Source organism: Crocodylus porosus, unplaced genomic scaffold (genome assembly GCF_001723895.1).
Source record: "Crocodylus porosus isolate Cpor-Errol unplaced genomic scaffold, CroPor_comp1, whole genome shotgun sequence".
Lineage (NCBI taxonomy): Eukaryota > Metazoa > Chordata > Crocodylia > Crocodylidae > Crocodylus > Crocodylus porosus.
Window position 1 is genome coordinate 4,149,518 of NW_017728933.1, and position 26,597 is coordinate 4,176,114.

The window sequence follows — 26,597 nt, forward strand, 5'->3', positions numbered from 1 at the left end:
GGGTCATTTGACCCCAGTACTCTTTGCTGCCATGGCAGGGGGTCGGACTATCTGTTCAGGTCCCTTCCGACCATAGAAACTATGAAACTATGAGCCTTCGGGCAGCCAGTCCAAACATGGCCCCGCGGGAGTGGGTCTGAGGCTGGATGCAGGCAGACAAGGCTCTCAGGTAAACCCAGTATGTTTCATTACGTTAGACCGACTCCGACAGTTGGCGAAACTCTTCTTTGCAAGCTTTGGGGGGCTCTTCCTGGAGATCTGCTGCTGCCCCCCCCAAAGCCTGCAAAGCATCTGCCCCCCACCCGCCCAAAAAGCACTCTGCCGGTCTAATAAAGGATGCCACACGTACCCGCAGACACCTGTGCGCACACGTCCCTCCCAGACAGGTACGTCCCTGTACAGCTCCCAACTCCCCAGGGGAAGTGCGGCACTGCCCCTTCACCCCCCGGTTCTGCAGCAAGCACCCCAAACTCCCCTATAACAACACCTTTCTCACGTCTATTTTCTTTTGAAACAAAGGGACACCTGGGTTTTTGCAAGGTACCAGCAAACGCACCGGCACACGGCGGGCAAAAGCGCCGTTTGTCCACACTGCGCATATCCCTCAGGGATGGGGCGCATGCGCACTATCCCCATCACGGGTTCTACTAAGCATGCGCGTTCGTACCGCCGGGCACGCGTAGAGCGGGGCAGGCGGCTCAGCGGAGTGCGCAGGTGCGCGCCGGGCGCTCCGGGCGGACCGGACCGGGCCCGGGGCCGGGGCCATGAGCAAGCGCAAGGCGCCGCGGGAGGGGCCCAACGAGGGCATCACCGACTTCCTCACAGGTGCGCGGCGCGGGGCGGGGCGGGGCGAGAGGGCGCGGGGCCGGGCAGCGCCGTGACGGTGCCGCTCGGTCCCGCAGAGCTGGCCAACTACGAGCGCAACGTGAGCCGCGCCGTGCACAAATACAACGCGTACCGGTGAGTGCGGCCGGGCCGGGCCTAGCCGGGGTGGGGTGCGAGGGGGCCGGGCCGCTCCCCAGCAATCTGCTTCCCTGCAGGAAGGCGGCCTCCGCCATCGCCAAGTACCCCACCAAGATCCGCAGCGGCGCCGAGGCCAAGAAACTGGTAGGTGCCTGCGCCCCGGGGCACCCGGCCCACCTGCCGTCCCCACATGTGCCACGCAGTGAGCAATACCCGCGCGTGTCCTTTGCACACCGGCGCCTACGGGATTAAACCTGCGCTGGTCTCTTTGGTGCCTCCTCGCTCCAGTCACGCCAAGGGTGGCTGGTGGTTATATCGCGACTCCCGCTGCCTGACGCTGTAGTGAGGCTTTGACGCTTGCACAGATCCTTCTGTCGCCCATCAGCGCTAAAGTCATCACGGACCTTTTTTTCTTCCCCCCTGCCCCTTGCTTTGCAGGAAGGAGTCGGGGCCAAAATAGCGGAGAAGATCGATGAGTTTTTATCCACCGGAAAACTACGCAAGCTGGAAAAGGTCAGCCTTTTTGGCTTTATTCTGTCTGACGCTTATTTTCTCTCCTCTCCGTGACCTCCTGCTTAGACCGGGCAAGCTTCAGACTGTCCCTGGAAAGAATGAGGCCAGGAAGGGAATGAGTAAAAGGAACAGGCAGGGAAAACCTAGCGCCTCTGGGACCACCATGGCATGTGATCAGCTATTACTGCCACCAAATGCATGAGGCACTTGTCTGGTGTAGGCACTGCCTGACTTGGCAGACTTCCTGCAATACCTTTGTCACCCTAGTCCTGAGCTGAAGCAAACCAGGCAGCTGCTTTGTTCCAGACTTGGACTATCCCAGATCTTCCAGTACACTTAAACCCTAACTCCATCTATCCATGTATATAGTAATGCACGTTATGAAGCCCAAGAGTTTGCCAAATAATAAAATACTATAAGGCTAAAGAGTATTTTGCCACTACAGGGCACAGCAAAAATTAACAACCTATTGCCCTTCCTCCCCAGTACCAAACTCAAACTGTTATCAGATTTTGCATCTCTAGCTAAGGCTTTGCAAGGTCCCCCAATTTTTAATAAATTCAGTGTCAAGCCCAAGAAGGGTGTGTATTCCGTCATGCAGGCTTTCCCCCCTGAACACCATGTTGAGGTCCCTTCCATGTAGATCTGAGTGAACCGCAGCACACCTGTATGTCTTTTTTTTTTACCCTGAACTGTAACAAACCTTGAGTGCAGTAACTTGCTGAGGTACCTTGGCTTACCACGGCCTTGCAAGTGAATGAGAAACATCTGTCTCTAGATCCGACAAGATGACACAAGCTCTTCTATCAATTTCCTGACCCGAGTTAGTGGCATTGGGTAAGGATTTTTTCCTTGTACTTCTGTATATTTTATGGAACTGACCTACCAATACAAAATGGTTCATATCCAGGATATCCTTTTCCCATGAGTTTCTTAGCTAGCATAGGTAAAATGGAAACTCCCAGAGAGTCACCTGCTTTTGAAAGCATAGCATTGCAGACAGGCAGCATGTGCCAAAATCTGACTGGGGGTGGTTTCGATACTGGCTTGGGCAGACCCAGAGGCAGACAGCAAGCTCAGGCGCGCTGCATTCATCTCGCATACGCTTTGATGGTGCGACTGCTTTGCTGTCCTCTCTCTTTTTAGTCCTGCGGCTGCCAGGAAGTTTGTGGATGAAGGAATTAAGACACTAGAAGGTGAGTCTGTACTGGGCATCTCCCTGACTGCGTGGTAGAAACTTTGGAAAGATCTGCAATTTATGATGTGAACAACCTGCCCTCTGCATAAGTGATAGCAACAGCGTGGCTAGAGAGAGGTATTCAGATACTTAAATCAGTACATAGAAGATGCGCTCTGCATATGCAGTATCAAGGGAGAGATAGTATATTCGTGCAGGGGTTCACACTAGGTGATCCAAGAGGTCCCTTCCAGCCCCAACAATTCTGTGAAGCTTTCCAAGCAATGCACCTAGGCCTGAAATCTTGTTTGAGAGGCCAGGGCAGTGCATGGACCAACCAACCTGCTTCAAGAACCTGGTAAGTCTGAGACCAGTCAGGCAGACAGGTGACTTGAGCATCCCTTTTGCTTCAGCAAGTGCAGTGCAGGGTGTGGTAATGCAAAGGTGGGTCAGGGTGTCTTAGGCAGTGCCTTACTTAAGGCTGCTGGCTCCTCCCCAGATGACATTTAGCAGCTTTGTATTCACCATCCTGTGTTGTTTTGAGGAGTAGAGCTGTGTCCCCAGTCCATGCCCTTGCAGGGAAGAAGGGTATTTCAGGGCAGAAAGAACGGAGGAGCTCTAACTGAGCCAGGAGAAAACTGTCTCTGAAGCTGGCTTTGTGCTTCCCTCCATGTACTGCTGCTGGGGGTGTCACGTAGTATGCTGCTCCTGGCAGCTTGAGTGGGCTGTCGTGGCTTGTTAACACAATGCAGAATCTTATCCTTTACATCTCTCTCTAAAGCTGCTATTCTTTAAACAATTTTGAAATGAACCTACCTTACCAGCTTTTTGTTTCCTCAAGTACTTTCCTTCGCAAGTGATCTTTCTGTCCTGCTTCTTCTAGATCTAAGGAAAAATGAACACAAGCTGAACCATCATCAGCGAATTGGGCTAAAGTAAGCATCATTTCCTGGACATTGTTGCTTGCCTTCCATACACACATCCCAAGGCCAGTTTCTTCTTTTAAGTGGCAGTGGCTATCTACCACAAAAATGCCCAGTTCCTGCCTCTTCCCAGCTTTAATTTGTGTTGTATGCAAAGGATGTGGTAGCAAGGGCAACGTCTAAGGAGCATGAGACCAGCTGAGGGAATCCTGCAGTCATTAGTCTGCCACCATCTATACCATTGCAGGCGGGAGGAACTTGAACAATAGGAAGGCAGGAAAATAGATTGTGCATGTCTACCATTCTAATAGCTTCCTGCTATACAAAACACTTCTCCTTTGTACATGCAGGTATTTTGAGGACTTTGAGAAAAGAATCCCCAGAGAAGAAATGTTACAAATGCAGGTAAGACATCCTTCCCCCAGAAGCAATGCAAAAATAACCAAAGAAGGCCATTCAGATGACTTAATCCTGTTTTTCTTTTTTAAATAGGAAATCGTACTTATAGAGGTAAAGAAACTGGACCCTAGATATATTGCTACAGTCTGTGGCAGTTTCAGGCGAGGTTAGTGCTCCACACTCCTTTTTTTTTTTTCCCCCAGTGGTAGGGGCTGGAGCTTACTGACTGTGACCTTATTATTACTATCTGTAGACTTTATTTCTCCATGTAAAGTTCATGACACTTCCAGAATGTTATGAAAGAAGCACTTTAGCTAGTTGATTACATGCTACAAACCATGGTTGGTTTATGCTGAATGCTCTTGGCTCAGTACCCAGTGAAAAAGTATCCATGTAGTGCAGGTAGCTACCACAGTTGGCACTAACTGGGCAGTCATTTTAAAAGGGCCCAGGACACAATTTGCTGTGCTCTAGCAATAATCCTTCCACATTAGGGTAGAAGCAGAACAGAGGCTGCACTATTAATAACTATTCTGTGAACAAAAGGGATATACTCTTCCCTTCATTTGCGCTTGGATTCAAGCGCAAAGCTTCCATTGGTTCCCACAGTCCATTCTTACCTGCTGCCAACATTTATAAGCAGGTACTTTTCTTCACTCTTTATTTTCCCAGGTGCAGAATCAAGTGGGGATATGGACATTCTCCTGACTCATCCAGACTTCACTTCTGAATCAGCAAAACAGGTGCCAGTTTTTCTCCAAAACAAGCATATTTGACCATCAGTCCCTTGTCTATGGGAACCACATACTAACTAACGTGACTTAACTCTAAGTAAGAAGAATAAGGCTAATATTGGGAAGAATTTTGCCACTGTGCGCCAGGCTAGGGATTGGTACAGATTACTTAAATGATGGAGTCTTCACCATTGTAGGTTTTAACATTCCTATCAGTGTCTTACTCCCCAGAGCACCAGTAAAATAGTGGTCAGGCCCTGTCAGCAGGAAAGTTTCCTCTCGCCTAATATTGCAGAACTGCTTCAAAGTGCTTACAGTCCTTTGTTGGAAAGACATGGCATGGCCAAAGCCTAGAGGAGAAAGGATAACCAGGCAGCTGCTTGTTCAGTGCAACGTGCATGGTATTTTTTGTTGTTTTTTAAAAACCAGTTGGATGTTACTAGAGCACTTAAAAGTGATCCCGATTTGTTTTCTTGCAGCTAGTCTGCTGCAAGTGTCTCACCCATGTTAAAACTAAATCTGCTAGCTGAAGAGGCTAGCTTTTGTAGTTTTTCCACCAAAAAATAGCCACCTTTGCACAAAGCATTTGGGATGCTAAAATGGAAAACTCTTGTCTGCCAGGATGCTTACAGCTGATGGTATCTGCAACTATAGGCCTTTTAAAACAAATAACTTGCCCACCAGCAGCATCATGATACCTTGTCACTGAGACTAATTGTACAGAACCCAAGCCACTTGGTTCCAGAGATACTAATTTCTACAGACAGATTATACAGTTCAAGTAGAATTGACAGATTTAAGACATCAACACACAGGTTTCTGATAAACGGGGGAAATTTGCTTCTTATGTCTCCCTGCTCTGACCAGCAAAACTAATGCTGAGATGAGAGCAGAGGTTCAGCAGGGGACAAGAGCACTGTTAAGGTAGCCTGGGTCTTATTAAAATAAACACTCACTGTTACTTAAAGTCTCTAAATGTTGAAAGTTTTCTGATGCACTGGGAGAGATTACCACACCTATCACATACTTAAGCATTTTTTTTTGTTACCTTCGTCACTAAAAGGGAACTAGGAAACTGTGCGCCTGGGACCACCAGGTAGAAAACAAGTCAGAATATGGTTTAGTTTACACTACAAAATAGCCATGGGTTTTACAAAATATTTCAAAGTTAACTCAAATCAAGGTCTCTTGGACCTATAGAAACACTTAACCCACAAAAGGCAAGAAATAACATTAAAAATAGTCCGTTTTCTTTAAAAACAAATCTAATGAAAGAACTTTACATTCTGTTTTGTCTAATAACAGAGGCTTAAAAAGCATATTTTTCTGTAGACTGTTTTACATTAGTTATAATTATTTTTAGTTTTAGTTTTCCCCAATGCCTTCCTCTCATTCTGAAAAATTATGTTCTGCCAGTTAAAGATCAGATACCTGGACATACTGTATATATACACGTGTTGCTAGGAAAACACTCAGGGTCCACCTTTAACCTGTCAAGTGGTTTTCTTTTGCTTTCACATGCTTTCTAGCCAAAACTCCTGCATCAAGTTGTAGAACAACTGGAAAAAGTCCATTTCATCACAGACACGCTGTCTAAAGGCGACACCAAGTTCATGGTGAGGGGTTTTTGTTTCATATGAAGAGCATAACCTTGGTGATGCATGGGAACTGTGTGGGGTGTGCAACAGGTTTATGGCTCGTAATATTTTAGTGCTAGGAACTGTAACATAAGAGAAATCTAAAAGTACAGTTGCATGACAGAGATGCATCTTTTCTGTTTTGTTTTTATCTTCTGACCTTCTATGGCACATTTAGCCTTTTACATTCTTATTTTATTTATAAATATAAATAAACAAGCATATTTATAAATTTAGCAAATATATAGGACAACTCTCTGATTCTTTTGGTTATGTCACTTCATCAATTTCTTAGGAAACCCTGTGCTTATGAAACCTTATGCTGTATTCCTGATTTAGTTGGTCAGTAAGGTGCAAACCTACCCTTACCTTCTGACTCGCTGCTACTAGCATTCTGAGGCCAAAATTGTGACATTATTATTTGGGTCATTTATATCAAGGCCTTCTTGTAGGACATTCCTGTAAACTGCTGAATTTAATCTTGCTCCTGATTTCACTGGACATGTCAACTTCTTGCTTTATTTTGCTGGCCAAACTAGTTGGAGCATCTAAAGGCCAGAAGCCAAGCATCTGGAGAAGGGATTCTGCATGCCCAAACAGCAAGAAGCTGTCTTCTCCTAACTGAAAGCAGGATAGAAATGCATCTTTAGAGACTAACTAAATTATGTATAGAAAGGGAGGTAAAGCATGGAAGAATACAAACAGCTCTTTTTGCAACTTATTTAAGAGTGGTACAGTGTGCAGGTTTTGTCAGTCAGCAAAATCCTTTTTCCACTTGAAATAACGCAAATCAAAAACATGTGCATGCTCATCTCTGTACAGCACAGGGGAGTCCAGTTTGATAGCTTCCTTGGCCTCACTACTGAGCTAGATAGCACACGTGGGTACACAGCTCCATTCAGAGAAATGAAGAGCCCTAACAAAATCAAATGGGTTCACCTTGTGGTTTAGGTTAGAACAGAAATATCTCTTCTCATAACCAGAAGTGCAGATTGTATGCTTTGTAGGAAGGGAAGTGGATTTCACATGTTCAGTATCAAATGCAGCCCTGAACTGGGGAAATCAAAGGCAATGTCTGTGATACAGCACGGGAAGCTGAGTTGTCCTGGCATTTTTTCCCTTGACTGTGATTCTTTTGCTCTGTAGTAGTGTTCTCAAGGTGATTAGCTAGGAGCATAACTCCAAATGATTAAAGTTTAACCTGCAAAAACCTATTATTTACAAGAAGCGGCATATGACTACATAGCTGCACAAATTTTAATGCCTGCATTTAAAATTAGAGGCTCTGCACAACCTTTTCATCTCATTTAAAATTTCTGCTTTCTTTCTGTCCATTAAGGGGGTGTGTCAGCTGCCAAACAAAGAAGATGGAACCACCTTTCCATACAGAAGAATTGACATCAGGTAAACCCACAGGAGAGTACACTCCTAGTATAGAATAAAACAGATGGTTTAAAATTCTGTATTTTATACCCCTTTGTCCTCCAGAATTGGGAATGATTCTGCTTCCTCCTGTCATGGGGGGTTTTTGAGAGCTGTGTGTTCCAGCCCATGACTGCAAAATAAACAGCCCTTTTCCCCCCCATCTCCAGGGCAAGGACTGGCATGATAATTCTTCCTTCCCAGAGAGCTTGAGCAGGAATGTTTGTCAGTGCATACCGCACTGCAACCACAGAATGGCTGAATAGCTATAGTTTACTGGAAAAGGTAGTTGAACCTGACTTTGCTTGTGGGTGTTCTGGTAGGCTGGATTTTGAGAAACGTGCATTCCACCCACAGCTGTGTTCAACAAATATTTAAAGTTTCACACTAATACAGGGATGGGCAATTATTTTGTGCGGAGGGCCCCTTACTGAGTTTTAGCAAGCCATCAAGGGCCGCATGACAGGCAGCGAAAATTAATAAGTATTAATTTTCTAAATTTTTAAAGGCCCTGCAGGCCAGATAGAATGGTCTGGCGGGATGCATTTTGCCCACTCCTGCTGTAATCCCTGCAAAAGCTTTAAGGTTTGCTGTAACATGCAGTGAGTCTTGGGAAACTATGCGTTGGCTAGATGGCAAACACTTGCCTTAAGAGTATTCTCTCTGATCTTTTACCCTAGGCTGATTCCCAAAGATCAGTATTACTGTGGTGTGCTGTACTTCACTGGCAGCGATATATTTAACAAAAACATGAGAACCCGTGCCCTGGAAATGGGCTTCACAATCAACGAGTACACAATCCGTCCCTTGGGAGTCACTGGTGAGTCTGGTTTCCACACTGGGTGCTCTTTCTAGTCCACTATGGTCTGGAGAGACAGACCTCTGCAAACTGATACATCCGTTTGCTTCAGTCAGTATTACAGTTAACTCAACGTAGCATCTAACTCTGGCATCAGAAACCTTCCTTATCCCCAGTCATGCTGCCACACAACATTTCCATTCTGGGCCACCTTAATTCTGTCAAGTGGAGTTTTGTGAGTGTACAGAAGACCTGGTCTTTAAGTGCTGTGCAGGACAGACAGGCATCCTTTTTCAGGAGCTGTTACAAAGCTGTCTGACTCCTTCATTTGGTTTGTGACAGGGCACTTACAAAATTGTTCATGTGTTAAGACCAGGAGGAGTTAGGCACTCAAGTCCACCTCTGGACCTGGCCCCTCGTGCTTTACAGCAGGACATTTTTTTACCACTTTTTCCTTTCATTTCTTTCCACAGCTGCTTGGCAATCAGACATTCTAACTCTCTCTGGTCTGTTCACACTGAAACTCTTACTCCTTTAACACCTTGCCTAGTTACTGTCATTCTGTATTGTGCTTGTAGGCATTGCTGGAGAAGCCCTGCCAGTGGATAGCGAAGAAGACATTTTTGACTACATCCAGTGGAAGTATCGAGAACCCAAGGATAGGAGCGAATAACTTGCTCACATAAGTCTGTCACCTAGTGCCCCTTTAGTTTGTGGTTTTTGGGTTGTTCGGGTTTTTTAGGAAAACTCAGGCCTGAGCCTAAGTGCACCATTTATTGCTTCACCTTAACTGCAGAAAGCAAACAGACATATCATGGATGCTATTTTTAAATAATTCCACGGCACAAGTGTAGAACAAGCTGTGAAGATTAAAATCACTTAATATTGCTGCTTGATGTTCCTCCTTGTATTCCAAAGTATCATCAGTGCAAATAAAATGAATTTGCTGGTGTTCATTTGGCAAGGTACCAAGAAGGTCTGCAAAGAAAAGGAATTGCTCTTCTCTAAAGAGATCCCAAAAGAAGGTTGCTGCTTAAATTGGGAATTGATATATATTTACTTTTCCAATAAACAGCATTGTCATTTCTTCTCCCTTCAGTACCATCTTTGTTCAGAAGGATCAAGTTTTGATTTATTACTGCCTCTCTCTACCTCTAAGACAGGGGTAGGCAAAATGCAGCCCAGGGGCCAGATACAGCCTGCCAGGCCATTCCATCTAGCCTGCGGGGCCCCTAAAAATTTAGAAAATTAATATTTATCTGCCCTGGGCTGCCTGTCATGCGGCCCTCGATGGCTTGCCAAAACTCAGTAAGTGGCCCTTTGCCCAAAATAATTGCCTGCCCCTGCTTTAAGATGTGGTTGTTAAGCAAGGGCCAGTATTATTCAATGGCAGCTTCTGCGTGATGTTGCTTGTTCAGGCTTTCATTAAAATACATAGATTCATCATAAATGCCTGTTTGAAATATTTACCACACAAATGGCTGCTTGGGTGCTCCAGTAAGTAGATGCAAAATAATGATGCAGAGAAACTCTCTCTGTGACAGCAGCTTAGCTGGATACATTTCTCTGAACCACAGCAAACAAAGTCTAGTGCTTCAGATTTCAAAATCAACTGCATGCTTAAACACCCTGCACTTCAACACTTCTCTCCTTTTAAACACGCTGAGCAGGTTTGGCACAATCCCAGTTATTTACTGTTTAACATGAAGTGCTGGGGAATTGCACAAGAAGACAGTTTGGCATTCTTGCTTAAATACGTTAGGATTGGGGCTGTTAGAAAGGAAAAGGACTTGGCAAAGAAATGTACTGTTTTCCCAAGAGTTTTCCTTACCTATCCTGAACCCTTGCAGCATACTGTGAACTGGCTGCAATGTTCCCTCTCAGTAGTGATGGCAGGCGAGTGCTAAGTGAAATATACATTCATTCATTTTAAAATGAGTACATTCATTAGTGTGCAGGCTTGTAGAGCAGCTGGCAATTACTCTTATATTGACTTTTCCATACACGGCTGTTTTCTGTACTTACCTAAATCTCTCAACCCTACAAGAGGCAGATAAATATTTATACCTATTTTTTATTATTTTTTATATATATATTTGTACCTATTTTATATTATTTATATAATAAAAAATAGGTATAAATATTTATCTGCCTCTTGTGTGTTATTTTTATATTTTTTTTGGGGGGGGGGGGTGTTGTTTGTTTGTTTTTTACGGGCGAGACACCTGAGATTTCACCAAACAGGGCTAACTAAGAACACAAATTTCTAACTTCACTTATTACCAAAAAGCAGGGATTTAACAGGTCAAGTGTGTCAGGACTCCTTATCACTTACCTCTCACCTCTTCCGCTCACTTTGGTTTGTGCTGCCTTTTCTTGAACTGACAGCTGCTTTCCCAGAGATGAAGAGTGTCTAAAGTCTTAAAACTGTAAAGATGGCCCAGATATCGCCACCCTATACAAGTTAGTCTAATAAAAGGTATTATTTGTCTTACCTCAGTCTTGTATCTCTTATATCTCTGGATCATTATGTCTACACCACTGTTACCACCATTTTTATTGTAATGCTTACACAAGTCTCTCCAGGGCTTAGAGGCAGTGCCCCTCAAAACCAGACTACAGAAAGGAGTGGGGAGGGAATGGAAATATCCCAGCTTAGCAAGATGCATATATACTCATCATCACCAGTGGACTTTTATAGCCCTCATGTTACTTTTATCACTTTCACTCATTTCATTGAGTATGGTAATAATAAGCTCAATAATACTACCCAGCAATGGCTACGTGCCAACTTGGACACGTAGATTTTTAACGCCCCCTCCAAACTAATAAAGCCTTTGACAAATGGTGCTAAACCAGTAATAGGACACACCACAGACACACGTTCCAAATGATTGATTTATTTCACTTTGATGCAAAATCAAAGTTTACACTACAGCACAGAGACCAATTTTATAAAAGGTGGTGAGAGGTTCAGGACATGCAATACGTGATGTGTTTATGGGAAGGGCTGGATTTTTCTGTCTCAACAAGATGCTACCCTCTGCGAGGAACAAATTTTAAAACACTGAGGAACTGAAAGTAAATGTGGCACAAACATCACAACTTCCATGCACGCCTTCTCCTGTTACAGTGGATTTTCACCCACTAGACTTCAGTGTTGGGTTACAACAATTCTTTGGAAGAATAAAAAGTTCACACTTTTTAAAATTTCACAGAATATTAAGGCCAAAATATGTTGGGATTGTTTTCCTTCATCTCCTGAAACAGATCTACTGTGTCACTGAAAACTGCATTAAGCTTCCAGCTCAAACCCCAGCCCAACCTTGTGACCTCCGGCACTGAAATTCTTGCCATCAACCAAGCCTGAGAGCGTCAGCTTCACACCTGGAGAAACACAGATTTTGATAGTATTTGCAAAGTACAAATAAAAACAGTATAAATAAAACAGTCTGGAGCAGCTCCTGGTGCCGACTTTCAACAGAGGTCCAGATCACACCTAAGCATCTCTGGCAAAGCACCTCAGTCTTTTGGCAATGACTTACGCCAAACAAACAGCAGCATGTTGGACATTGTGTCTGTGACAGGACCACTCTGCAGCTCCACAGAGCAGTGGTACGATTGGCAGGGGTGGGAGGGTAGTTCCACCAGGACTTAGAATTCCTTCCATGTCCCGATAATTTTCACGGTCTTACCCACCCACACTGCTCTATAGTATAGGTTACAGTATTATGCCCCTCTGGAGCAATTCCCTATAACACTTCGGTTTACATACCAGGTCGAAGGGTGTGAGTGTACCCGATTCCAATCAGACTGGCATTATTCACTTTGGCCTAAAGGAAAATTAACCAAAAGGTACAAAGTCAAAAAGGTGAATTTTAATCTTGCTCTTACTTCCTTTTATAGCCATGTAGGCACATCAACTTCCTAAGAGACCCTAGTGCCCCCTTCATTAATGCGATACAAAACTAAAGATGGGACAACCTAAAATTGAAACAGTATAGTACATAAGCCTCGTTCTATGACATAATGCTTCGTTTTTCTCGGATATCAATGATGGTCACGGCCTAAAAAAACCTAAATGCTGCTGCTTGGTTTATCCATACTGTACCACCGCCATGAATGTCTGCCGACCCCGAGCCCTGTGTGCAAGACGGTAAGAGAAGCAGCTGAGGGAATTCCATGCGCTTTAGTACCAAGCCTATGAGACTCCCTTTCTTGAAAAGCTATTCAAGTTAACACAAGGCAACACAGTTTTCACAGTAGTCTGAGCAATCCAGTAACAAAGTCAAGCCAACAGTGCACTCCCCTTCTGTAACTTTCTCAAGATAGCACCAATAACTGAACCTGTAAAATCACAAGGTCCTGCCAGTTCAAACAGTCACCAGTCTGTGCCACTAGTTCACAATATCTAAGACATATAAATTGTATTGAAATTGTTCCCTTGGTGAACTTCTTACCGCAACAGAAGTCTTTTCATCCAGCTGGTACTTAGCAGCAATGCCAAAGCGTGTATTGTTACTGCCAGCAGTCCAGGCAAGATTTACTGATGTCTCAACCTTATCATTAACCTTCTGATAGATAGAGCCACCAAATTCAGTCCCATCGTTCCTGTTAACAGATAAAAACGTGACTGACCACTCTGCGTGGTCATACTAATTCTCAGATCATCACAGGACATCTCATCTCTTCCCATTTCAAAGACATTTCCTAGCAACACCACCTCACCATCCCTGTATTTCCTACTCCTCCAAGCCTAATTCCCACTGTCTCACAAATGGAGTCCTCACCCTGGCCCTGTAGGCTCCCAGCCCTAAAATCTGGATTGTGCCAAGGAAATGGGGGAGACTTTCCAAAAGCTGACACATCACACACACAGTCCTGGACTCTTGACAAAGCAAGTAAAGTAACTGAAACAATTCTCTGTCAAAAAAAAATCCCTGCCCTGAACACAAACTGCAAGAAACAGAGATGATTCCCCAGAGCAGGGCCAAAGCATTCCACCTCCTCCGAGACAGGCATGCTGTCCAAGTGTAACACCAGCTTGGAGAAGAGCAGATATGCTGCAGGACTTCTGGGTGGTTACAGTCGTGGCAGTCTCCTGTGTGGCAGAGGGCACCTCACTGCAGGGCCTGGGTCCTTGGAGTGGAGCACCACCCACCAGCATGTACATTCTGTAACTGTCAAGGTCTACTGACACTGCCATCTGGAACAAGGGTTGGCTCTGTTTGAAAACACCTTCCACCACTGTACCTACAAGAACTGCATCACTTGGAAACTAAGTCTCAAGGGATGACAAATCAGGACAACCTTGCTTCAATGGGATTGGGAATGAAAAGAAAGCAGGAGGACTCTGTTACAGCCAGCAACTGGCATCTTCCCTCTCTCCCACCATCTAACTTATGTCTGATGCAGTCCTTGCAGTTTGCCCAGTTTCAGCATCTTTGATATGAGCCTTTTGCCAGGCTCAGCCAATACTTACACGTTAGTGTGCAGCTGGAAGTCTCCTGCCTTGTATCCTAATGCAAAGTTATTTTGTGACAGTTTAGATTTGGCGGTATCAAAAGCCATCTGATAGCCAGCAAGCCATCCTTCATAGCCTAGCACAGCCCAGCCATTAATGGTTGGCCCAGAAAGGTCAGCGTCAATGTTGCAGCCTAAGTTTATGTACTCCCGTTTGTAGGATGTCTTCAACTTCCCACTCTTCTTTCTGTAGAGAGAAAGATTACATTTTATCCCTCCTAGCAGGGACCCAATAAATACTGTTTTGAGAATCTACTCAGTGAGCTTCATGCTTTGTCTGCCTTCAAGGAAGGCATGCACTGAGGCTGCTACTTTTGAGAAGGTCTTTGTCTAGTATTATATTGCAATTAAGTTACATAAAAAAAACCCACCACCCTGGCCAATACCCTTAGATGCATTTAAAATATTCAGAAATAAAGTTAGGATCTTATTTAGCCAAAGTCCTAAACTGGATAGTAAAAGCCAGTTTTCCTCAGCTACTCAGAAAGACTGCTTATTACTGAGAATTAGTACTGTTAAACCAAAAGCAGAAAATATGGTGTGCTACGCTTATTTTTTTTAATAGGCTTCCAGATCCATGACACCCACAAGTGATGGGTAAGATGTTCTGCTCATCTATTCCTCAAAAAGATCAAATTTAAAATGCAACTTCCGCCAAGGTTCTTACATTATATAGAACTCATTACCCAGTCTCTCTCAGCACCACCCTTGAGCCCTTGCCCTGTCACTTGGATTTTCAGCAACTTTCAGTCTATTCCTGTCAGTGTCTTCTGGCCTGTTCTCAGGCTTTCTGTTGCCCTCCCCTCCTTTCTCTCTGTTTCTCACCTTGCTCCACCCTAAAGTCTTTAGTCCACCTTCCCTGCCCCCCTCCCCCAGGTCCATCCCAACCTCTTGTCCTTCACTCTCCCTGACCTATCTCGGTCAACCACGATGGAAATACCACCTTACCTATAATCTGACCCTCCTCTAGAGCTTCACATCTGGGCTATAAGTCCTCATCTTGCAGCCCCTCCTATCCACACACACAGCTAAAACACTCATGCAGCCTCTGGTCATCGCCATAGCTACAATGCGCTTCCCTTGCCCTGCTCATGTCCACTCAGAACACTTGGCAGAGCTCACTCTTCAATTTGTCACTGTCCACATAACTTCCCCTCCGAATCCCCCAACATCACAAATGTGCACTGCTTGTTTTCATTTACAGCTCTTTATATCCTATTCTCATCCAATCTATCAACTTGCATTCATTATTATAAATCTGACCCTGCCTCATAATCTTAGCCTCTATTTCCAACCTGTTAAAATTAGATTGCATTTTTGTTCATGCTGCTGCTCAGACGTGGGGAGAGGCATCAGAGCTCTCTCACAAAACCCCAATGTTAACATGAGACTTGGAACATGAGCGGAATAAATAAAATCACTCAAGTGGTACTGTTGTAGATGGCAAAAAGGCACCTTTGAGTGAGAGCAGCTACCATCCCAATACTCCAAAAACCTGATACCTCTTTCCGGCAGCTACCATCCCAATACTCCAAAAACCTGATATCGTCTCTTTCCTTCAAACTTTTCAACAAGCACTAGAGAATCAGAGGGTCTCTATTTTCATCCAAAAATACTGGCTGGGGATACAGGCAGTCCTCCACTTACAGCGTTTTGACTTACGGCAATTCGCACTTGCAGCGCTCTGCCATTTACACCCGTGTTATTACTTACGGCACTACAGGGAAATTTATGATGAGAAAGAGAGGGCAGCAAAACAAACATCCCTGGATCATTTTCTCAAAAAGCCATCAAGTGGCCCTATGAGCCCCTAAATCTCCCCAAACAAGCCCTTCTGAATTCCATGACCCAGATGAAGGTGTTCCTTCACTTTCTGATTAAATAAAATTTTATCTGATTAGCTATTGTATTGCCCTGTTTAACTGATTTATATACAGTACACTTTAGAAAGCATTGTACAGTGTATATCATTTATAGCTAATTAAACAGTTGATTTAAATATGGTGTTTATGGTCACTTCTATAAAATGTTGGGCATCAGGACCGTAACCCCCTATTATAACATCATTTCTATGGGAAAATCAGATTCGACTTGCATCGTTTCGACTTTACAGCACCTTTTCCAGGAACTTAACCCAGCATAAGTGCAAGGACTACCAGTATACAAATACAGCTAAACTCCAAACCATGCCCCCTGGATTGAGTTCCACTGTTCAAATGAGGAATTAGCTCGCCCAACTGCTGAATCTATTCCAGGAGTCGCTAGTTCAAACTGAAAGAAGAGATTTACCCTGTATTTGGTACAAATGTGGTGTCAAGTGCCAGCTTCAACCCATCAGCCAACTGCAAAGGAAACAAAGAAGTCACGTTATCAAGACTCTTTGCTGAAAAATTTCCTCAGCTGCAAACATTAACTACTTTACTACCTTGCTGTAATTCCCATGTCACAATACTTTTGTTCAGTAATGTAGTAGATTATACATCAAGTCTGTCACTTGACCCTTTGTAGGAAGGGTCAGTAGTTTCAAGACAACTCCATGTTGAAGACTGAGCTGGTAATTTCACTGTGCACTATAGCATGAGTTCTGCACATATGAAGTTAACATCCTGCTTGTACCGTGCAGGGACTCTTTTGTTCTGCTTGTGTTCACTATGTGTGCACCTTTAAGAACAAATTCTTGTAAAAAAGCTTACACACACACACTATACAAAAGCATGTGATGTGCCGTCCTCTATACCATACTTCATGCAGCTGACATCGCTTGGTTATTTCTGATTTACCACAGCTCTATGCCTTTGACTTTCTACTGTTAATTCTTGACTTAGTGTTTTCACCTCATTTGCTGAAATGCTTTTATAGCCATCTTCTCCTCCTCTTACCTGATCCTCCATGGACACTTCTGTGCCCAAGGTGTTGTCTGTGTTCCACTTCTGGGTGAATGTAAGCCCATAGTCCTTGATCTTGTATTTGGTCTCCAGGCTACCTGTGGCTTTACCCGTGTCTGTGTTGGAAGAGCCAGTCGTGGTAAATTCCTGTCCAGAACACATTAGAATTACCACTCAGTGATTAATTTAAATACAATTTCCACATGACAAGTCCTGTCCCATCAAGTCATTTGTTTCCATACCTCACACCCTCAGGATTTTTAACACAATCCCCTCAATTCCTTTTTCCAAACCCCTTCCTTCCACTCTTACAAGTAAACCTAATTCTTTCTGTATCAAATGATGACCTTTTGCCAACCCCTCTTCCTTGGCACTTCCTTCGTTATGATGCCGGGACATATCCCTAAAACGCCTCTCTAATCTGGAAAAGCCGTTTTCTCATTCTCTATTTTCTGAAAACACCAAAAGCCGTTGCTTGCTATTCAGCTACCATCAATTCATGACTTCATCCACCTGGCTCCCTCCTTAACTTTTCATGACCACCTACAAAGCTTGCCACATCCTTCCAAAACTGCAGGTGTCTGTAACAGCAACATCCACCAACTCCACCCTCCCCTTCCCCATGGATCAATTCCTCGTGCACCCAGTACCTGACCCATCCACACGTTTCACTTCAGTGGCATCATGTCTCCTCTCCTGCCTCAGCCCCCAACTCCCTATATTTACTTGGAAGCCATCATCTTGCTTCAAGAAATTAATCTCTGAGTTCAATACTACCTCACAATCAACTTACCCCTGCCACTAAACTCCGAGAGAAAACATCTTCTATTCTCCTATCTCTGTGGCCACCCTGCTGCTCGCGGCATCCTTCTCCTCCAATCTGTTTTTCAGACAGCACTGAAATGCCCTCACTTTTGGATGGTCAGCAAAATGTTCTGCGCACTGCTGACTAAGGCTCCCTTACATTTGTCGCCAGCACAGCATTTGGCATTGCTGGTCACCCCATCACTCTCTGTACACTGCACTCCAGAAGCCAATGCTGCAGGGTCCCTAACCTTCTGATCTGCCTCCCTTCCCACCAGCCTGTCTCTGGCAACAACTGCCCTCCCAGGCCTCTGCTTCCTAGGAACACCTAAAACCCTGCTCTTCAACCCCTAGTGGTCTATCTCCTCATTCTGTAGTGCACTGTGCATTCCTCACCCCCATGGCAGTCCTCCTCTCCCTCAAAAACTCTTTTTTCCTAAAACATCAAGTCAACAGACCTTGATACAAACATCTTTTGCAAAAGAGGCACTCCCTCTCATCCATTTCCCAAGCTCTTTTCCCCCTGTATTTATAGGCCTGTCCCTCTGCCAGGACTCCCTATTCCATAAGCGAATCAACATCCGTTTCCTGAACCTCACGTTCATCTCTTTCCTTTTTCACATCTGATTTATTGCAACAACTTCCTATATAGCCATCCAAAGGCATGCAATTCCAGGCTCCAGCCTTTTCACAACCCTGTTTCTGCCTACTAATCTATGCATATCAGAGACATCTTCTCCCCTCCAGACAGGGCCCCACTGGCTCCCAAAGTAATCTCTGTCACTCAAGGCACCATGCTGTCAAGGATCTCTCCTCCTCTCCTTCCACTCTGCAGGCTCTCACTGTGCTCTCTTGACCCTGGCCTCCTCTCAAATCCTGCCAACTTAATCCTCCTTTCTGAAGTCATCCTTTGACAGTTGCTCTCCAGACAGTGAAAATCTACTCCTTTTTTCCCCTGCCTCACACAGAGTTTTATTAAGATACTGTCCTACCCTGCTTTGCAGACTACCAACATGCTGTCAGTTCCTTGCACATTGGTGCTTCCTGTTACCAAGATGTTATGCCTCTTTTTGTTGGATGCCCATCCTATTCTAACAGTCTGGAACTGATGTCTGTGCACCACATATTAAAAAACACCACAGTGTAGGGTAGTTCTGGCAACAGTTATAATGCACCTCAGGTAAGTTTTAAGACATGCCTCACAACTGACCTCATTTCAGTTGTTCTTTCACCTTCTGAATATCTTCCTCCAAGGAAGATAATTAATCTTCACCACTTAACTCCTAAACCACCTCTCTTTGAGGTTTACATATTTTAGTAACACAGTGCTTAACAGATTACAGTCTTTAGCATCCTGATGTCTTATAATTGAAACCTTAATTGTAAAGAGCAGGCATGTCCCAAGCCTGTGAGAACCTGTATTCTTGAATGGTATATACCCAATCATCACACTACAGGGCCAGTGCACGGTGCTCCAAGACTTGGGAATCCGGTACTTTGAATAGTTTTGATGCATTTGACAGAAACGTGTTTCTGTCACGTCATGCAAAGTGATATTTATTTTTATTATGTCCATCTGTCACAACAGTCTTGCAATATATCCTGACCGTAACACTGACAACAGAAGGAGCCACTCCACGTGTGTGTGCACATCATCTCCGATTTCTTTAAGCTTGCGCAGGTGACTAAAATCAATCTGTCGCCAACTTTTATGGGTGGACTTCCCCAACTCAGGGACTCGATCCAAAGGCGCAAAAGGTATCATCAATACAGGGAAAGAGACTCCCAATGCCACTTTCACTAGCCATGGAAAGAATCTTGCTGTCAAATGATCAAAGCAGCAGGATTCTCCCAGCAGCTGGAACTGTATCTCCTCTGGACAAGGAGCACAAAGTCCACATATGTTACCATTCATCTCCAAGCTGTCAAAAGCAGAGCTGTGATTGGCTCAAGTTCCTCAAGGGCATTTCTGAAATCCTCAGTATGTGAACGCCCATTGGCTTCGTATCAAGCACTATTCAGAATCACTTCTCAAGTTCAACCTCTGGGCTGACCTTTCAGCCCAGTCTGGCTGGCATCTTCGGGGGGAAAGATCACTACCCCTGCTTCATAAAAAACTGAACTATTGATCTCAGATGCAACCACATTTTGACAGAGAAGCCTGGGAAGGACCGCAACAAAGTAATTTCGTGGGAAGGTTCAACCTCTTGAACGAAAAAGCCAGGTGTCTTGGTACGCAGTAATACTTTGTAAAAAAGGCAGAGTGCATAACTTCCATTCACACTCAGCTATGAGGTGCTTCCCGTTTCTGAATCAATGATTCCTTCCAAACCACAAGATTGTAGTGTTGTCACAGTGAATGCAAAATATTGTTACTCAAAATGCTAGACTATTGATCTGAAGTAATGTAATACGTTAGCAGTAAACTTCTTCCTAGCTATTTTTCTTGTGTTCCTATTTTGTGTTATTTTTCATATGTTACACATGTTAGTTTAAGGCACAGTGTAAGTTATGCACCCTGGTATGCTTCACATTGTCACTGCTCAATTTTGGAGGCAAGACAAAAATGGTATGACAACATGTGTCACTGTCTGTAGACAGGTATGCAAAACTAGGATATCCACAAAAACATTCAATCATTCTTACCAGCTGAACAAAAATCCAGACCAAGTTGCATGGAAAAGGGAGAAAACATTTTATAAATTACGACGAATATTGATAGTTCAGGCGCGTCCCACTGCTCCCCCTATACAAGTGTACTGCCACTTTTTTAGATCTTTAACAGCTGTAGTAAAATGTTCTTAGCCTTTAAAAGTCCCACCTGTCCATACGTTCTGAGATTTCATACTTGGCAGCTAGGTCATTTTAGCAAAAAAGAACAACCATCCCCATACCTCCACTGAATAAAAAGCATTATCCAAACACCTGATTATGAGAAGCCCCCAACTGCAAGAACAAGTCAGATGTCTGTGAATTTGAGATGTGAATGCATAACTGGATTAGAGAACTGAAGGAATTGTGGGGATAGAAATAGTCAAAACACAAACAAATCATGCAGTAACATAGGCAAATCACACATGAATAGCGCTATAAACAAGTACACACAGGAATGCAAGGGCTGGGACAAGAACAAGTCTGCCCAGGGGGAGATACTCCTGTGGTTAAAGGCACAATGAAGTCTATTCCTGGATCTGCCAAACTTCCGGGAGATCAAGTCACTTAAGCTCAGGTTCCCCATCTGTAAAATGGAGATTATGGTATTTTCTAGTTTTCAGAGAAGCTGAGAGTCTTCAATCTTTAAGGTCTATAAAATGCTCTAAAATCCCTGAGTGAAATGTGTTACAGAAGTCATGTTTTTATTATTCAGCTCTGGCACAAGAGTGGAACAGAGATCAGCCCAGTTTGAACGTAAGTGGAAAAAGAAGCCCCAGTAGGGTAAGACCCCAGCTAAATATACAAGTTTAATGAAGGCCCCCAGACAGCAATGGTAGTATATGGTAACCAGATAAGACCAGTTCCTTTTTAAGCCAGCCAAAAATTTGGTAAGAAGGTTGAGTGCAATGTTGCCAAAGATAGCCAACTGGCTCTCATCCTCATCCAAAACCCAATGCAACTAAAAATGTTTGGTGTCTCTGTCTCTTCAGTAAACAGCCAGCTTGCGGGGGTGGGTGGGGACTCACAACGCTGTGTTAACTAGCAATGGAGGAAGATCTGGCCTCCATCCATATGAAGGGATGTGAACCAAAACAAATATGGTTCTGAAAATGTAGGGTACAAAAGAACATGCATAACCTGAAGCATGACAACACAAGCATGTTTTAATGATTAAGTAAATACATGGAGAGGATGTAAGAGTGAGCTGTCCCTGACAAAAAAAACTGATAATACAGGGTGGCATGCTAAAATCTGCGCCCACTACAGAGACACTGACACACACATTATTTGCACCACCCATCTCCATTCCCTTATCTGAGAAATGAAACATGCACTAACAAGCAACTCTTATTACAGGAAGTTCTCCTCCCCCTTCCAGTGCCAACAAATGCGCTCAGTACTCACCACTCCACTAGAGGACTTGGTCTTCAGCTCTAACTTAACCAGTCCAAATCCTAAAACACAAAAGCAGACAGACACCTATTGCATTACAGCATACAAGAAAATGAGAGGCTTTTACTCCTACATGTAGTAGTCTGGGAGCACTTACTTGAAACAGCCCACCCTGTAAGTAGGACTTAATCTTACTGGGAAAGAATTAACTAAGTTCTCATGATCCATGGAAGTTAATGAACCATCTGCTTATTGAAGCACAAGGGAATAGTGAGTGTTCAAAAGGCTGAGCAGTCCTGAGTTATATTAACACGTTTTAATTCAGAAGGTACCATCTGTTGTGGCCAGATGGTACCACCTTTGCAATTATCCAGCCTGAATTCCTGCACAGCACTGGCCAGAAAATTTAATCTAGTAATTCCTGCATCACATTCATAACTCGTTTGAGCCAGGACATATTTTTAGAAAGATATGTAATCTTACAAATTCTCAAGAGACAGAGGATTTAACACATCCCTTAATATGCCATTCCAATGGTTAATCAACCACATGTTAAATATTTGTTCCTTCTTCCTACTCTCAAACGCATGGAAACTCACACTCCCGCTGCTTCCTATTTCGCCTTTCTTCCAGAGCCCTCAGAGATTTGCCCCACTACAGACTGGGATCAAACTCACCTTTTAGTTTCTTCTTTTCAAAAGCTAAATCAATTGAGGCACTTAAATCTCACAGCAAGTCAGGTTTTCTCAAGACCTTGTCCTTCTTCTCACCGTGTTTTGACATGAACTCGCACAGATAATACCATCTCTTCCCTATTCCTACTTGACAGTCCACCATTTATGTATCCAAGGCTAATTTTAGCTAACTTTCATCCTGAATGCTCCTAGATTTCTATTCTAAAAAGAGAAACCTTTTAGCTGAACTTTGCCACATTTTAGCTTGGCCTTTGTTAACACTACCAAAAGAGATTAAAAAAAAGAGATACCATGCTAAGATAACCTTGCCTCTTGCCTACTTTCTGGACTACCAAGTCTACAGCATCACACTTACACTACGTATTAGAATCAACATACGATAATGCTACTTACCATAACCCTTGTTGAATACATCTCTGGCAGATTTCCCCAGGTCGCAGTAGGATGGTGGGACAGCCATTGGGTCTGAAGAGACGAGAAATGGGAAGAACCCATATTTTAAGACACAGAAACAAAAAATAGCTCACTAAGCACTTAAGGTACCCAGCGGAAAAGAAACCATGGTGCAAGGCAGTTGTCTTTCACCGTGTTCAGTGACTTCCCTTAGTCCAACACTGGTTTTGTCAGAAAGGTACTAGTGTATCAGACCAGAACATTTAACAAAAACCAATCTATACCCAAAACACTGTATCCTAGGAATTAAATTTAACTCCAACCGGATTCTTGTGCCTCAGTGTTAATACCATATTGGATAAATAACATACACACTCTCCAACATGCATATGCTACAATGGCTGTTCCACGCCACTCCAAAATAAACTTTCTTTTCCCCCACCAATGTTCTCAGCTCCTCCTCTCAAGCAGTCACCAGAGCTTTGGGAAAACATAAAAAGGACTTGTGTATATAGAACAGGGAGGTGACCCTGCTGATGTTTCTACAAAAATACACATAAAAGGAAAGATGGCAGCAGTAAGGTTTAGTCTAAGTAACTGTCTGAACAAACTTAAAATTAAGAGAACAAGACCCACAAATACATGGGGCACAAATCTAAAGAGAGAAGCGTTAATTTTAACACTGAATTTCTTGGCCTTTTTGATTTGTAACAAAACATATTATTTCTTTCAAAAGTATGTAATACCCTTTTCTCCAGTGGCTAAATGCTTTCTTGACATTAAAGATGGCTCTGGAATAGAAGCTACAGACCCCAGAAATGCAGATTTAGACCTTGAAGTCAGATACCCATCATGCCACTGTGACGGGTGGTTTCAGGAAGAACAGACTAACCCACAAGTGAACTTTGTTAACAGCAGCTCTCTGCCTCTTAATCCTTCCTAAATGTGGCTCATTTGTCAAGATTCCTCTGCTCAACAGCTCCACTAGCAACAGCCCTTGTTGATAAATTATCTCTGTGGTAGGAAGCCACCTTTGTTTCTCCCCAAAATCTCTGCCCTGTGACAATGTGATTAGGATGGGCCCAGCAGAGGAGACACACCCTTACCCTATCTCTTTAGGTAACCTGAGCTGGCTACATTCCTGAGGGAGGGGGAAACCTGCTCCCTCTGCCTACGTGACTGTATCGGCTACCTGGGTGAGGAGCATCTACCTGGTGGGCTAGAGTCTGCCCGGCAACTAGTGATGTATTTCAAATTGGTTGGCCGACAGCCGACTGCAGCTGGCCTCCACTAGGCCTGGTGAATGAGGTCACAGGTGTTATATAAGTTAAGACTGCCCAAAAGGAGGGGGCAGCAGCCATGTGGGGGACTCAGACTCAGAGGAGTTTACCACCCGAAACTGGCTCTCTCCCCCAAAAATCATGAGCTAGAAATGGCCTGCCTCCAGAGGGAATCTCCACCAGCCTCTGGATGATGCTTGTGAGTAAGCTACTCAAGATCTGGTTAGATATCTAGCTGGCAGTAACTCAGATGCGTGATCAAAAGGCTACCTCAGCCAAACTGTTTTGCTCTATGGGATTTCTGTGAGACTGGTCTATCCTGTACCCTATTTTCACCCTACCCCTGTAATCAATAAAGTCCTCCTTTGTGACCAGTGTAGGAGACTTATGAGGCGTGGGTCTAAATTATGCCTAAGAGGCCCCTTAGGTCTGCGGACTAAGGGAGACTTTCCTTTTTGGCCCCCGACTTGGGGAAGTGCCCCAAGTACCTGTGCTGGGTCAAGTACCCAAAGGGCTTTAGGCCTGTGTTTCCCCAAGGACACAGGGCCAAGAGAGAGTCCCTTCTCAGGGTGGTGGAAGCTACATTACCCGCAGGCTAGCATGTGTGCTCCAGGAAGGGGGTCAGCCAAACATGAGGCACCCCTAGAGAGGCACTCGGAGCCTGGAAGGTGGTCGGGCGCAGGGAAGTGGGCAGCTTAACGCGGGAACACCCCCTACTGTCCCTCCACACTCTCAGACAGAAATACTTTCTTATCCAAGACAACAATGCAAGGAATTTACCTCTTAAAGTCACCAGTTCCCTTCAAACCATTTACCTTTCCTTTGATCTACACAGCAATGCTACTGTTTAGAAGCCTCTTTCTGATTTCTGGTGGACTTTTCTTCCCTCGTGTTCTTTCTAGAAACCTGACCATTTTTATTCTGACCTTCGTAGGACAAGAAATTGATTCTTGCACCAAGCAGCTTCTAACACTGCCCTCAAAAAGACAAGACTAATCAAATGCAGAACTGCTTTTGCTCCCTCATGTCAAGGTTTCTGTATTAACTCATCCTTGCAACTGAACAATGTAACCCTTTCATAGATGTTAGGAGCTGGAAGGGACCTTACAAGATCATCAGGCACAGCCCCCCCTGCACTTGGGCAGGGAAGCACAGCAAAGTGGGCGCCAAGCCGTTTTCTGAAGATCTCCAGGGTGGGTGACTGTACCACCTCTGAGGGGAGCCTGTTCCACACTCTCAGCACTCAACTTGTAAACAAGTTTTTCCTTATGTCCAGTCTGAAGCAATCTTTAATCAGCTTGTGCCTACTATTCCTTGTCTTCCCCTTTCCCTAGATGCAGCATTCAGATAACTTCCACTCCCCTCACAGATACCTTAAGGATGGCTTTCCATGCCATATATATATATATACACAAATATCTATCTATATATACCTGTGGGTCTAGCAGGTCTAGAACAGCTGGACATGACTGCAGACTCCTTATATGAAGCTTTAGGTAATAAATTACTGTACTTCTTAACTGTTAAATTATAAAATGCCTCTCTACCTGTCAAATACAGAAAAAAGATGCATGCTGTGTTAAAGATAAAAGACAAGTGACATTGACACTACGCCGCAGGAACTGTGGTAACAGTTACAATGGTTGCATTTCTTTATTAACGCTACTTTCACCCAAATAATCTTCCAAATGAATACTCATCAAGCTCTACACCCAGCAGCAAGAGGCATCACACGGTTTAAAAGACCACCCGATGCTCCTTCATCTGCATGTCTCTTGCTGGGGGATTGTTGGCTGCACTTATTGCAACACAGCTCAGTGACTTGGTCCAGACTAGATATTTAACAAAAAGGCGTAACTAAGGCAAGACCTATACCCTGGGAAAAGTTTAAAAAAACAGTACTGTGGATAGGTGATAACAATGCTTATCACATATCTGCTGGATTGGTTTTTAAACCTTCCCAGGGTGAAGGTCTTGCCTTGGTTATGCCCTTTTGTTAAACAGCAGGCACTTTTACTAGCAAAAGCCAAACCCTGAGATGGCACCATGGTGACTTTGCATAAGCCCCTCAGAGGCAAAAGTAGCAGCAGGATGGAAACCCGCCCACCCGCCACCGTCCTGGAGCAGGCCACAGTACTCCTCTGTCCCCCGTGTGGGCCGGCAGCATCCCCCCACCCCCTGGTTTCCAGCACACGCGGGGCTGCCACTTCCTGCGTCAGCCACGCGGTGTGCTGCCAACGCCCATGATTTCTGGCGTTGCTCTTAACACAGCCATGCTTCAGGAACGTGAAACCGTCGCTCCTTCTTTTACACGTGTATATGAAGGTGTGTAGGGAGGGAAGCACAGCACCCGGCCCACAGCAAGGCCTGCTCTGCCCCACGCCGGGACAGCTGCGCCCATCG

General features: G+C 44.3%; 2 protein-coding genes and 2 long non-coding RNA genes across 7 annotated transcripts in view; 2 read left to right on the forward strand and 2 right to left on the reverse strand.

The window, feature by feature from the left end:
- The window catches only part of LOC109317389, a 24,868-nt gene extending 22,319 nt beyond the window's left edge, over positions 1–2,549 (reverse strand). Inside the window, exon 1 of the long non-coding RNA XR_002103039.1 lies at positions 2,534–2,549. This is a non-coding gene — a long non-coding RNA (uncharacterized LOC109317389). The remainder of the gene's footprint in view (positions 1–2,533) is intronic.
- LOC109317390 overlaps positions 1–13,637 on the forward strand; it is a 15,020-nt gene extending 1,383 nt beyond the window's left edge. Inside the window, exons 2-3 of the long non-coding RNA XR_002103040.1 lie at positions 39–41; positions 13,623–13,637. This is a non-coding gene — a long non-coding RNA (uncharacterized LOC109317390). The remainder of the gene's footprint in view (positions 1–38; positions 42–13,622) is intronic.
- On the forward strand, positions 692–9,660 carry POLB (DNA polymerase beta). The gene is made up of 14 exons (XM_019546030.1): positions 692–825; positions 903–960; positions 1,041–1,107; positions 1,402–1,476; positions 2,255–2,313; positions 2,623–2,672; positions 3,537–3,588; positions 3,927–3,981; positions 4,069–4,141; positions 4,648–4,718; positions 6,239–6,325; positions 7,686–7,750; positions 8,449–8,588; positions 9,146–9,660. Exons 1-14 carry the CDS (start codon positions 765–767, stop codon positions 9,238–9,240), a joined length of 1,008 nt encoding a protein of 335 aa, XP_019401575.1. The 5' UTR covers positions 692–764; the 3' UTR covers positions 9,241–9,660.
- VDAC3 (voltage dependent anion channel 3) overlaps positions 11,449–26,597 on the reverse strand; it is a 15,375-nt gene continuing 226 nt past the window's right edge. Inside the window, exons 1-10 of one of the 4 annotated variants that reach the window (XM_019546032.1) lie at positions 25,628–25,714; positions 22,915–22,986; positions 21,839–21,888; positions 20,426–20,428; positions 16,970–17,122; positions 16,380–16,432; positions 14,050–14,277; positions 13,028–13,178; positions 12,343–12,400; positions 11,449–11,954 (exon numbers count right to left, since the gene is read on the reverse strand). In XM_019546032.1, coding sequence (XP_019401577.1) covers positions 11,863–11,954; positions 12,343–12,400; positions 13,028–13,178; positions 14,050–14,277; positions 16,380–16,432; positions 16,970–17,122; positions 20,426–20,428; positions 21,839–21,888; positions 22,915–22,986; positions 25,628–25,661 — 894 coding nt within the window. In that variant the 5' untranslated portion in view covers positions 25,662–25,714 and the 3' untranslated portion in view covers positions 11,449–11,862. Of the gene's footprint in view, positions 11,955–12,342; positions 12,401–13,027; positions 13,179–14,049; positions 14,278–16,379; positions 16,433–16,969; positions 17,123–20,425; positions 20,429–21,838; positions 21,889–22,914; positions 22,990–25,627; positions 25,715–26,597 lie in introns of those variants that run through there. The other 3 variants (XM_019546034.1, XM_019546035.1, XM_019546033.1) reach the window with 3 other exon arrangements.

What these genes read in the sequence shown, in the direction of transcription:
- POLB (XM_019546030.1), top strand. Translation starts at nt 765, where the DNA reads ATGAGCAAGCGCAAGGCGCCGCGGGAGGGGCCCAACGAGGGCATCACC. An exon ending in AAGAAATGTTACAAATGCAG is followed by an intron (nt 3,982 to 4,068) that starts GTAAGACATCCT and finishes TTTTTTAAATAG; the next exon opens with GAAATCGTACTTATAGAGGT. An exon ending in TACAGAAGAATTGACATCAG is followed by an intron (nt 7,751 to 8,448) that starts GTAAACCCACAG and finishes CTTTTACCCTAG; the next exon opens with GCTGATTCCCAAAGATCAGT.